Source organism: Plectropomus leopardus, chromosome 6, assembly GCF_008729295.1.
Source record: "Plectropomus leopardus isolate mb chromosome 6, YSFRI_Pleo_2.0, whole genome shotgun sequence".
Classification (NCBI taxonomy): domain Eukaryota; kingdom Metazoa; phylum Chordata; class Actinopteri; order Perciformes; family Serranidae; genus Plectropomus; species Plectropomus leopardus.
The window spans coordinates 12,543,466-12,556,472 of record NC_056468.1 but is presented as its reverse complement, the minus strand read 5'-3'; the positions used below and the strand labels follow the sequence as shown (position 1 = coordinate 12,556,472).

Here is a 13,007-nt window from a genome sequence, read left to right as displayed (position 1 = left end):
GTGGAAATAAAATTAAATGATGATGGCTTGTACGGCTCAAGGAATAAAACGCAGAAACTGCCTTTTGGACCGGCATGACTCCAACCTGGCTGGTGTAGAGGACCAGCTGCACCAGCTGAGGCATGAGGGCGTCAGCGAGAGTGAGGGTCTGCAGGTTGGGGTGCATCAGAGACGTGAGCAACACTGGCAGCAGGTGTCCAAGCATGGTGGCCTTAGTTACCTGTTCCAGGCCTTTCAACCTGAACAACAAGAAGAGAGAAGGCAAGTTTTTATTTGTGAAGGTGATGGATTCTAAGCAGAAAAATAAGACAAGAAATAGGGTAAATTTGAAAGGCAGAACAAAGCCACATTGATTGTTCAAACCTGCATCCATAAATGATTTTTCATGCACTCATTTATTCTTTGTAAGAAAGCAGCAGCATTACTCAGGTTTAGCTAAATCATGTTTCACGGTGAAATAGTGCATTAGAGCCAACTAAGAAAACATCATGTCTGGTTTTATTTTTGTCAGTTACATTATAGTTTTATGGTAATACGCAGTTGACACCAAAGATTAACTTCAAAAGTCTGCTCATGCAAAAAATAAAATAAGGAGCTAGCAGATTTAAAACATATCCAGCAGCCACTGTTGCTGGCTGACTAAAGGTTGATTTCCCCAACCCGGAAAAGGAAGTTTAAAAAAAAAAAGCTATTAAAAGTTTACCTGGTTTCTCTGTCAGCGATGTCGCTGTTTATGAGAGCTGTGGTAACCTGCTGCAGGGTCTCCAGCACTTCATCACATCCTACCAGGATCTTGGTTGCTAGGGACAGGATGCTGCTTTGTAGCTCCTAAGAACCACACACACAATATGCCCAAACTTACGTAACTCTGCTTTTAAGATTGTCAGTGAACATCTCTTTCATGCAATATGGAAATTATACAAACATAATGTCGTTACTTTTATGTTTAACGATAAAAAATCCTCCACATATTAACATAATCTGAGATGTTAGTTTACATAAAACTATTTTACTTCATCCATTTATCAGTAAGCATGATAAGTGATATCTGGAAACAACACATCCTCAGTTGATATAGCACTGTTAAATGATAACATTAAAACTGCAATGAGCACAAAATGCAAGGCTGTAAAAAAACTACATCTGCTGTGTTGCTCTCTCATTGACAGACACACAAACAGACTCCACATGCACAGAGGTAGGGGTATTTAAAGGGGATGTTTACCTGTACCTTCATTGTTTCCCCTTGTAGGGAGCTGTCACTGTCGTCGTTATCATCCGGACGGATAAGAATGGTGTTACTGAGGAGGTGGTTCTGAACGGCCATGAGGTAGCGCAGACTAGGTGAGACCACCTACAGAGAGGGAAAACCATTTCAAGTTTAGACGAGTGCAATCTCACAAAACACGTGATCCTGATCGACACAGATGGCATTTCATTCTGCTGAATTGATAGTCATACTGGCACAGTGGAGAGCAGCTTCTGGAAGTCGTCTCGGGCGACAGTCTGACATTTGGTAATGACGAGGCAGGATTCCCGGACTACAGTCTTGAGGATACAGTGCAGCAGCTCATCACTCAGTCTGTAACAGAGCGAGATTTCCATCATTTTGAACAAGTACATACCTACAGTGTGCCAACTTAAACTTTTCAGCTCAGACATGATATTGTTCTGTGCTGCTATCAAAAGCTGTGGGAAGTGATACTGCACCCTGTAGTTTCAGGATAGCTACTTACCTGTAGTGGTCATCTTCTTCACTCCCAAATCTATTCTTCTGCAGCTGGTCTGCCAAGTTGGTAAGAATGACATCACGAAGTTGAGACAGGCCACTGTTCCTTTCACCTGATCGTCACACACACAAATATACAGAATATTAGATATATTCACCACTAAACAATTTCTTATATTAAAGTCTGTATTTACTCTCATAGTCACCTTCAGTTAAAACCAATTTCAGCAGTTTGTTGAGTTCAGCCTCCCCCTGATACAAAGTATTCAGGCCTGAGCTACAGTGACAGAGGAGATAAACAGAGGTCACTTTAAATATCAAAATGATCACTGATTATACAAAACACAATTTTAACTATTACTTCTGTTTTACATACATATAGACACTATACTGGATTTACCTGATGGCCAGGCACACCTCTCTCTGGATCTCTGCTCCAATCTGATCCACTGGAGCCATGAGTAGCTGCCACAGGAGTAGGCCTGAACGACGCACACTCTCCCTATTCTGCTCTGACTGAGGGTTGAAAAACCGAAACACCACCTGGACAGAACCGATAAAAACAAAACAAAACGCATAAACACAGAAAATGGCAGCATCATTTTCAATAAAACTGTTCCTAGCTTCACCTCTGACTGACCTGGAACACCACTAAGATGCAGCGGATGATGCAGGTGTCTCCATTGACCATGGCCTTCTCCATTATGTCACAGATGCTGCTGAAGTGACGGGCCTCGATGGGATGCTGTTTGCCCAGCAGGGCCCCCAGGGGCAGGCTGTTGCTGCTGGCTGCCAGCAGGTTGAGCTGATGGATACACATAGCACCTACATGATGAAGTAGCTGGTTGATCACCTCACCAGTGGCCACAGTTTCCTCTGTGAAAGGACAAGTTTGACATTAATGCAAATGTCTCACTTTAATATGAAGAGCGTCTGGTGGTGTCAGTGCAATTTGTTTCTACCTTTGGGTTCTTTGATGACATGGCTAACACCGAGCCTATGGCACACATGATGAAAGGCTTGGTTCCCAGGATTGCACCATTGATCTATGTAATCACTGGAGCAGGTCCAGATCAAGTTGTTCAGTGCATCATAACATGCTCCTGTGAAACCAAAGATTATACAAATATATGTCACTTAAATTGGCTAAGCTTTGTGTGACGATCTTCTGTGAGTTCAACACATAAGAGCAGAATGTGACAATTGCTGAGCTCACCTAGGCCCGCCACCTGGGCGCCTCTGCCCAGTGAACTGCCAGGAGCATCGATGAGGTCTGCGCGGCTGCTGAACTGACCGTCAGCCAGGTTAAAAACCAGGCTGGAGGCTAAAACTGACCAAAGAAAAAAAAGTTAGTTTAGTAAATTCATTCATTACTGACAATACTGTAGAGTACAATGCATTGGGGTTTTTTTTAGCGTGTAAATGTCTATATTAAAACACTGTGTGTTCAAAGGTAATTTAATATAACCACCTATCATCAATCCTTACCCGGGGCTTCAGACTGGAATCAGAACATTTGTTATCCACCAGAAGCTTTACATGATATAAAATGCTGTTTTTACCTCATTTACAAACCTCTTTTCTTTATAATCATATTACCTCTAACTTTTTGAGAAAAACTAAATCACAACATAACTGTCACAACTGTCAAAAAAAACCTCAACATGATGAGGATTCAAAAATGTTTGTGTGTGCACTTACTTTTCAGAGAGGACAGGCTGCTGGTACCTCCAAATAGGGAGCGAGTGGCAGAGCTCCCAGATACACCAGGAGGTGAGACTAGCATCACTAGATACGTTCCACACACATACATAGGGGTCCTTCTTAGGGTCTTAAGAGGAAGTCCACAGCTAGTGTTGACAGCTGTAAAAAAGTCAAAAAGAAAAGTGTAAACCAGAAAATATTATAATACCCATAAGATTGACCAAAAATGAAGCTTATGTCATTTTTTAAAGATCAAAAGTTGTACTGATGAATTACCAGACTGTTCCTCTTTGACAGTGTTGGTGATTGCAGAGCCTGTGAGAGCGGCCAATGTGGCAGAATGGGAGGCCCGGAAGCGTGACATTCGACTCAAGAGAAGCTCATTCAAGCACTTTGAAGACTCGCCTTCCTTGCGAGTTAGAATAACCCTCTCCTGCAAGATGTCTGCAACACACAACCCTGTCTGTGTCTGCACCGTGCACAGGGAGAGAGAAAACATTAGAGATGGAACACAGACAACAAAGTGAGACTACTGTATACCGAAGGGCATATAGTACTCACAGACAGGTGAAAGACATCCATGAAGACAGAGTGGCCTTTCTGTGTCTTCTCATTGAGACTGGCTGGGGACCAGACCCAGTACAGGTAGGTTCCGTCTGAGCAGAGGTGCAGCGTGGTCATGCTGCTGCCCACAGGGAAGTGGTGGGCTGGCATGGGCACAATCTGGCACACCTGAAAATGGCACAGCGAGCATTGGCGGATTCTTTTTTTTTTTTTTTAAGATATTCTTATTGAGGCAATTTTTGTTATAGAAATACAAAAGAGAGAAGACAGACAAGTAACAAAAAAAAAAACACACAAAAAAGTGTGACCCTTCTACCCCCCACCCGCATCCCTGGCATGGTAGAAATAACTACTTAAATTTTCCCATGATTACAACCAAAAAATGAAATGAAATTCAATCAAGTAAGGCATGAGGACCCAAGAGTTAACATTTATGACATTTATATTACAAACATGAGGTAGACAGATGATAAGGAAGGGGGCGAGTTTTGTACTGACTCACTAGTTTAGTGGATGTAATGATGGTAATAAAGCCAGGAAAGAACCCCATATTTTCTCATATTTTTCTGGACTCCTCCACACACTAAATAAAAATTTATAATGTGTACTATAGGATGTTAATTTGTTAAACCATTGTCTCTGTGATGGAGGAAGCTCTGATTTCCAATTCTGTAGAATACACTTTTTACCAGCTGTGCCCGTGAGTAATATGAAGTATTTTTTAGTGAAACTCATATTAAGCCCTTGTATATCTCCCAAAATACATACTCTTGGGTCAGGTGGGATCTTAGTTTTTGTAGACTCCGAAAAGTTATTTTAATTATGTATTTCCAAAATTCTTCCAAAAAAGGACATTTCCACTTTGGCAGGTTTTAATGGCCACAATTTGCCTGAACATAGCTTTTATACAGCTCCCGTCTTCACAAAAATTCATACATGTATGTCTTCATCTTCTGCACTGAGCCTTTAAAGCATCCTGACGAGAGAAAAATGCAGCCCCATCATGAACCTTCATGCATTGTTTGTGTGACCAAAAATTTTTAATGTTGCATGATGGGATAATAAAACTGCATTATGAGAAAGCCTTTATGTAAAACTTCTGCTGAAAATGAAATGCACTGAGGCTTACAATGTCAAATTTAATGAACGATGAATGCAACATGAATTCAAAATAGTGAAAGTATGCAGTACCTGGAGGGTGAAGGGGTCAATGACCTGGCACAGCTGATGAGGCTTGGCATCAAAGGAGGAGGGACGGTGGAGGAGGCGACCATTGCTGAACACCACCCAACCAGGCTCCAACTCTTCGTTTCGACAATACACAAAACCCCTGCACAAACACAAACACAGTGCATCTAATTACATGTTCTGGACTGTGCATTAATATATTACTTGAGGGGGGATATTTTAGTTGGAACCCAGTTGTGACACTTGATATGATGCCGAGTCAGTAAAATGAGTTGAGAGGCAACATAGCATCACATCACATGTGTAGATTACCTCCAAACTGATGGCATTGAAATTCTCTGCCGACATTAAAATCCACATTTTTTCAGCAGAGTTAAGCATCTTGGTTGCCTTGGTCATGCTGATGATGATTGGCGTGCTAGAGCTGTGGTGGTTCTACAAATTTAACTGCTTGGATGCCATTGCTAAGAACTGTATTAACCGCTATATGTTATTGCTATACTATGCACCCCTGTGAGTCTCATTACTTCACAGAAAAGTTTGTTTTCCAAGTTATTGTTTCTCATGGAATCAAGAAAACAGAAATATTTCTGGCATCAAATTAACTAACTCATGCTCCGAAACCTGGCATCTTTTCTCCAAGTGAAAAACAAACAAACTATGGGCCCCTTGAACTCTCAAAACACACTACGGAAGAAAGCTGCCCTCTGCTTACAAATTGGGTATTCTGCTACCAGAGCAAGGAATTAAGAGGCAGAGCACACAATGACCTTTTGTGCCATTTAAAAATCAACCGTATCAATCAAAGACAGTTAGGCAGGATGTGACTGTGTATTGCAGATACTGGTTTAAAAATGTCCAGGAAACAACACAATGCCATGGGATGGGTAAGTGATATTTTTAGTGTTTCGCTCTCTCTATCTGTCTATTCTCTCTTGCTATTCTCTGAATACTGCGGATAAAAAAAGGCAGGCGAGAAGAAGAGTCACATTACCTCAGTGTCCCATGTAAACCAGAGCCCAGCTTGCTGAGTCCTCTCCCAGAGGAGTTAGTGGTATACAGATAGAGCCCGTCTGTGGCTAGACAGCGCCCCAGGTCAGTGTCTGCAACACAGAAGGACAAAAAAAAATTTCAATATAAGGGGCAATGACAGATCGATGACAGATAATCAAAGAGAAATGTAGGGGGAGGTATCAACAGGAGAGTGGATGAAGCGGAGAGTGGGAGCAGAGAATTAGGATGCTAAGCAAAGACAAGTCATCTGTTTGCTTTGCTTCATATTTCATTGTAATGAATGTGATGCCTCCAGAGATCCAAGACCAGTGATCTAGTGTCAGATTACCTCAAAATGTATATATGCAAACCTGCTCTGTGGATATGTGCCCTGATCTGCTTCCATCACTCTACAAGGTCAGAGAGTGAACATTACTCTCCCTTCCTCTGCTTTACCTCCTCACAGTCACAGCTCTTTAATTTCAACAACTTTAATGTTTTTACTCCGCAAACATCAGCCTGGTCTCACGCCCTTGGTGTCAAAAAAATTCAGCTTGGGCAGCATCCCTCAGCGTCAGATACAGATGCACGATGCCCCCATAAGTGTTTGTATGAGAGGCACCTTGCTTTTAACGAACCATGGATGGTTTCCAATAAGAACCGGACCCAGACTTTGACCCAGAAGATCAAGTTTGTGTTTCATGTGAAACTAAAAGTCAAGTTATTTTGTCACATCAGTCATTAGTCATGTGAGTCGTTGGATGTGACTAATGTCAACCACATTTTTTTCTCACCTTAGCCAAGCAGTGCAGTTTTGTTGCCTAAACCTGACCACCAACCTCTTACGTGCAAAAGACCAGAAGAACCCTGGGTCACTAAAGCGCCTCTGCCCAAGTATCAAAATATGATGAATAGGAATGAGGTATTGTTGCATACATATACAGTAAAATGAGACAAAAATGATCCTTGTACCAATGAATGCACTTTCGTTGCTCCATTTTTGTTGGATTTCACACAGTTCAAGAATTTCAGACAACAGGGATGATAAATAATCTAAATGTTAGTAAATAAAACAAAAAGCTTGGCAGCATTATGAGAGGAAATATAACAAAACCCAGTCCTCTTTTGTATAAGACATCATGCATCACAACCACATGTGACAACTGCATCTACAGTGGCCTATTATTCATATTTTGTAGTTTTACAAATATACATGCTGATCACACAGAAGTTTTGGAAAATGTCATTTTACCTTTACTCTCTGCTCCTCCAGCAGAATTATCAGGTGTGGGCAGCATGTCCTCAAAACCCCAGGACACACTGTGTTTACCCCCCAGGAGGCAGGATGGAGAGCCTGGGCCTCCTTCCAGGAGCAAAAGTCTGAAGCAGGAGAAATACAGGGTGGTTACACGTCAGGAAAGTGACTGATATTTATCTTTCAGATTCACCAGAAAACTGCCCTCACCTGTACAGGACATCTGACACGGGGAGCTGGCCCAGATCGGTTTGTTTCTGCAGCAGGTGAACTGTGTGGATGAAGGTCTTCAGAGATCCCCTGGAGAACAGTTTAGCAGATCAGTCTGGAGGCCTCAGCATGAAGCATAAGTGAAAGCTCATTGTAAGCCCTTTTGGAACTGTAAGTGGAATAATACTCAGCTTGAATTATAGAGGGGATCCGATGTAATGTGCCGGGAATTAAAATGCTAAGTTTTTTTGAATCTGAATTAAAAAAATCTTTTCGGTTTGAATGCAGAGAGATCATGTTACACTGCCACTCTCAGCAGGGTGTAATGAGCAACCTACTTAAGTTTGTGCAGCGTTCATTTACTGCTTCGCCTTCTCCAAGATTAATAACTGAACACATCTAACTAAAATGGAAGAAGTCTGTTTGTCTGTCTGAACTGTGTGAACTGTATGTATGAATGTATGTCTTTCAGTTTCCTTGTTAACTTGATTCCTTGTTCAGACAATCAACTTCACACTTGGCAGCTCTACTACCAAGGACCCAAGAAAGTGCAATGACAATAGCAATCTCCTGAGATCTAAGGGACAAATGTATTTGTAGTGCGTTATGTACACACTGTGTAGTGTATAGAGAGGGGATCCCTATTAATGATTACATTTCCAAATGGCGTGCTGGGTACAGCTTGGTCTTAGTTGCCAGCTACAGCACATTCAAGATCAGACTAAGAAGGAGAGACCAAACATTTCAAGCATCAGCGATGTAACTTTTGCAAAGAACTCTTTTGTTCACTGGCTTTGACTTCACTGAGGCCATAAAATGTTTGTGTGAGCTTTTTCACCCAAATGATGCACATACTCTAACATTGTCAGGGGACGCAACTATATCATGGTAGGGGGCATTATTATTCAGGACCCAAGGAAGCACAGTGTCAAGTGTGAAGCAGTCTGGATGTGCGGTTCTTGGGAAAGTTGCAAGCAGCAATACTGGAGATCAAGCAATTGACCTGTTCCAAACAAGGACGGTTTGAACAGGCACTGAACTAGTTCAAGTAATTTTATATTCAGGGAGGAGATCTATGCAACACGAGGTCTACTTATTCTGACATTCTCTGATGTCAAAGAAGTGAAGTTTGTAACTGAAGCTTTGAAAAATGTTTTCAACTTGGCATAAAAAGAAAATGAAGGGATAGATAATGACATGATAATATTGATTAAAATGTCTAAATTGATGACATCATTTTTAAGGAAAACCACCTCACATGCCACTGAATGTGTCTGGCAGCAAAGGAGCTAAAAAGAATGGAAGAATTTTGACTTGTGTATCACTGACATGTCAGTGTTACTGAGCAGCAGATATAATCTAGGGAAATCCTGCTATGCACTGTATTACAGGAATGTCCGTATGTCTGTTTACATGTTCCACAGATGACACAGATGAGTCATGCGTCAGAGGCCCCCTCTCCATCTCACTATGTAAACATCTTATCAACAACTGATGCCAAAGCACATGGCTAAGCAGTCTTTTTGCTTACTTAACCCTCACACATTGTGAATTTACTAACCAGCCCCATCAGAGGTGAGGGGGAGTAAAATGGATAGCTCTTTAATTAGCTCCCACTGTTGGTGAAAAGGCACCATGGCTGGATGGTTCCCAACAACAAAGAGCTCTCAGCCTCAACAGAGGCTGAACAAAGAGGGGAGAGTTCTGGTTTTGACAAGTCAAGATCTGTTGTCACCAGCAGAAGCCAGAGTTCAAGCACGAATGCAAAAAAAAAAACACAAGCATGTTCTGCGGGCCAGTTAACAAACAAACAAAACAAAAAATCCAACCAGTTACATTACATCCGTGATCCAGTTTTTTTGTATGTGAGCAAAGAATGAGGCAAAAAATTGGTTATAAAAAGAATCAGCACCAACCCTTTCTATAAGCATATAATGCACTGTTTGTAGGCCCTTGTCTCTCCAAAGGCCCTCTGCTACAGCTCTGTAAAATTTAAAAACTGCAGAATAATGGCTGAAGCTACAGCAGGGGATAAAACCATCACTTTTTTCTATACAAGTATCACTTTCAAACAGTGCCAGTAACTCAGACAAACAGAGCACAGATCAGACTACAGCGAGCTTAGTTTGACGTCAGAACATCTGAGAGCTGCACTGCCACTGAGCTGACAGAAAGCAGGGAGGTCTGTTTATGACCACTAATTTCAGGAAATATAAAATTATCAATCACCAAGTCTTCAGCTACTCCTTTATCTAATAGTGCAAACATGGAAGTGAGACTGCTACTGCATGTTGGATGGCTTTAAGCATTATGATCATCCATGTAACATGCACACTGAAGAGAGAGAAGAAAGAAACTTATCAGGTGGCCAGTGATGTGCTTATTTTAGCTTTGGCTGCCAGGAATAACTGACTCACTGATTGCTTGTGAGCAGAGTTACTGATGAGGTAACTCAGTGGTGTTTTCACTGAGACACTTTCTTAATCTTGTTATTTTAACTTGAGGTGTTTGTATATTCTGATCACCATTCACAGAATATTACTGGTTCAATACACTGTCTACGTGAGCCAACAGAGGGATCCTGACAATTATGAGGTTGGAACAGCAAGTAGAGAATGTATGGCCTCACCTGGCACAGGCAAGTGCCACGAGTGCCGCAGCAGCGTTTTCCCTCTGTCTGTGCGTGTGGAGGATCTGCGTCTGAGCCTGCCCCTGTGGCTGGCCTGACTCCTGGGCACCATCTTCCAGCCAGGAGCAGAGCAGCCCCTCCAGGCCATTGAGGCAGTCAGCGGGCTCTTTGCTGAGGCTGAGCGGCTGGCAGTCCCGGAGGCAGGCTAGCAGTACCTCTGCTGTGACACCACAGAGTGCTGGGTCACTGCGAGTCTGGGACTGCAAAAGGGGAAAGACCAGCAGCAGACCGACACGGGAGGTGAAGGGTGCCTGCTCAGGTTGCTGGAGCAGACCTTGTCTTTTGAGCAAGGCCAAGGTCTCCTCATCAGCCCCTCCGGTCCCCTCTCGCTCCTGCTGCTCCTCCAGGGCCAGCTGCCGCTGCGCCCCCCACAGGCCACGCAAAGCATTGAGACGGTACTCCAGCAGGCGTGCATATGCATTGCTCTGATTCCCACAGACTGCACGAAGACGCTCAGCAAGCTCTACCGGGTTCTTTGTCTCGAATGTTAGAATCTGGAGGACAGGGGAAGACAGCAAAGAAGAAGAAAAGGTTATAAAAGTTAAAATTGTGATAATTTGTCTCCGTCTTCTAGAAAATAATAAACTTTAGAGATGGCAGAGACGACACCATGCGTTTGTTGGCCTTATCTCTCATCCAAATTCTATTTTACACATCAGAGGAAATAATTACTCAGAAATGTGAATTAAATTATAGTAGAAGAGCACAGCCATGGAGAATTCAAATTTAACTGACATGGATTTGAATTTGGGGTTGTGAAAAACATTCTGCTGCACCTGATTTACCTAATTTCACAGAAAATTTGGCTTTAACAAAAGTCTATCTTCTTACAAAGCGAGGTGATGAAAATCTGTTTCTAAATGACATCTTTAAATAAAATGCATAGGCTAATATGCAGCAAACATTTAGATTAAAACTAAGCTAATTATTGCTAACATGGCTATAATGTATTGGTACAACAGCATTTCCACAGTAAAACTATGAATCACTTCCACAGAATAAACCCTTGTGTCTACAGTTTCTTGGTCCATGAAATAATGGTCAGAGATAGTAAGGTACATTTGGGATAGCCTATCACAAGTAAAACAATGTGCTTCATGTGCACTTAGGCAGCATTTCAGATATTGATTACACTCTGTGGCCCATGAATCATGGACCCAGAAAAAAATCCATTACACCATTTAGCAGGCACAATCTGTATTGATTCAATTTCAGAAATGCTACTAATGTTACAGTAACACTCTTTAACTGGATGCTGGGCCTTCTCCACCTTTCTCTGCAAAACACTGCTGCATGTGGATAAAAATAGTCAGCATCACAACACCTACGGAAACAGCACTGAATGACCTAGTCAGTCTCAAAGCTGGACACAGAGAGGGCCGGAAACATCAAGAATCTGAATATAACCTAGAATCTGACCTATGTTTTGGTATGAGCAACTACTTACCGTACATAGGAGGCTGACAACAACAAACATGGCTGTTCTGTTTCAGATTTGCTTTGTAAGTGTGAAAATAAAATCTTGATTTTCCAACACAGTATCATTTTGACTTTCTATATTTGTACGTGCACCATCCCATTTCCATAAAGTTTTAATTAACATGCCAATCTAATGAGTCTCACCCACATACATGTTACCATTTTTGCTCAGGTGGATTGTTCGAGGGATCCTGAGGACATTATCCTGGGGATATTGTAACCATACAGTGTATTTGATACTGTAGACCCAAAAACCATGGTATGTATAGCCAGAATTTTGAAAAAAAATGTCCATATGCAGTGTAATAACAACTTAGTTTATTCTAGATCACTATGACTGACAGTGTTACAATAGTTACAAGGTAATATTACCCACAAAGATTGGACCAATGTAAAAGCACACAAAAAAACACCCGAATTGATGCATGCTGCTAAACCAAACAGTGGTGCTCTTAACAGCATCTTGTGCATTTTCCCAAAAAGTCCGGCTGTTTGTTATCGTGCTTCACCAGCTCAACCACATTGTTTTTCTGTTCTACATCAGCTTAAACAAAAAGTGCAAATTCAGAAGCTGTGCTACTGCATGTCTGCTGTTCAGCTTAACAAAATGAAGAAAAACAAAAGGCGAGGGGTTCAAACTTTGCCCACTTACATTCATTAATTAATCAGTGGTTTGTCATCTGTCAAGGCTGCTTGCTGAACAAATGTACTTATATCAGAGCAGCATGTGGCTAATGGCTGAATAGTAAATTAGCTATCTGCAGCTGTTATGCTTCTAACAGTAGTATGGCTAGTTCTAAAAATGCAGTAAATCGCTGATTATGATATATGTAGCGCTCAATTGGAGAGAGGTAAAAAACAAACTGGCCATTTATAGCACCAGTTGAAAACTTGGTCAAAAGGTTAGAACAAAACATGTTATTGTGTAGTAATACAACCAGCTGGATTTGTACAGTTGAATGCACCACACTGTACATTGTAAAAATCAAGTCAAACAGGCAGTGTTGGTTGATAAGCACAAAAAGCCTTACACCAGTATCAGCATATTCCCTGTCTAAAAAACATTTCTCACATACCAGCAGGCCACCTTTCCAATTGTACAACTATGAGCTTGTTATAACATATTCTAAAGCAAACCCATGACTTGGAATATTAGCATATAATGAATTTCTTAAGGATTTTAAGGTGGACCTTAA

General features: G+C 41.6%; 1 protein-coding gene across 2 annotated transcripts in view; it reads right to left on the bottom strand.

Annotated features, from left to right (window-relative positions):
• Nucleotides 1-13,007, bottom strand: part of LOC121944002 (probable E3 ubiquitin-protein ligase HECTD4) — a 41,328-nt gene that overhangs the window by 25,477 nt on the left and 2,844 nt on the right. Inside the window, exons 2-19 of one of the 2 annotated variants that reach the window (XM_042487642.1) lie at nt 10,273-10,826; nt 7,644-7,733; nt 7,431-7,558; nt 6,180-6,288; nt 5,189-5,327; nt 3,995-4,165; nt 3,710-3,902; nt 3,431-3,592; nt 2,946-3,059; nt 2,692-2,832; nt 2,370-2,605; nt 2,130-2,272; nt 1,936-2,006; nt 1,737-1,842; nt 1,462-1,582; nt 1,226-1,354; nt 704-828; nt 86-239 (exon numbers count right to left, since the gene is read on the bottom strand). In XM_042487642.1, the coding sequence (XP_042343576.1) occupies nt 86-239; nt 704-828; nt 1,226-1,354; nt 1,462-1,582; nt 1,737-1,842; nt 1,936-2,006; nt 2,130-2,272; nt 2,370-2,605; nt 2,692-2,832; nt 2,946-3,059; nt 3,431-3,592; nt 3,710-3,902; nt 3,995-4,165; nt 5,189-5,327; nt 6,180-6,288; nt 7,431-7,558; nt 7,644-7,733; nt 10,273-10,826 (2,886 nt within the window). The remainder of the gene's footprint in view (nt 1-85; nt 240-703; nt 829-1,225; nt 1,355-1,461; nt 1,583-1,736; nt 1,843-1,935; nt 2,007-2,129; nt 2,273-2,369; nt 2,606-2,691; nt 2,833-2,945; nt 3,060-3,430; nt 3,593-3,709; nt 3,903-3,994; nt 4,166-5,188; nt 5,328-6,179; nt 6,289-7,430; nt 7,559-7,643; nt 7,734-10,272; nt 10,827-13,007) is intronic. The other variant, XM_042487643.1, reaches the window with a different exon arrangement.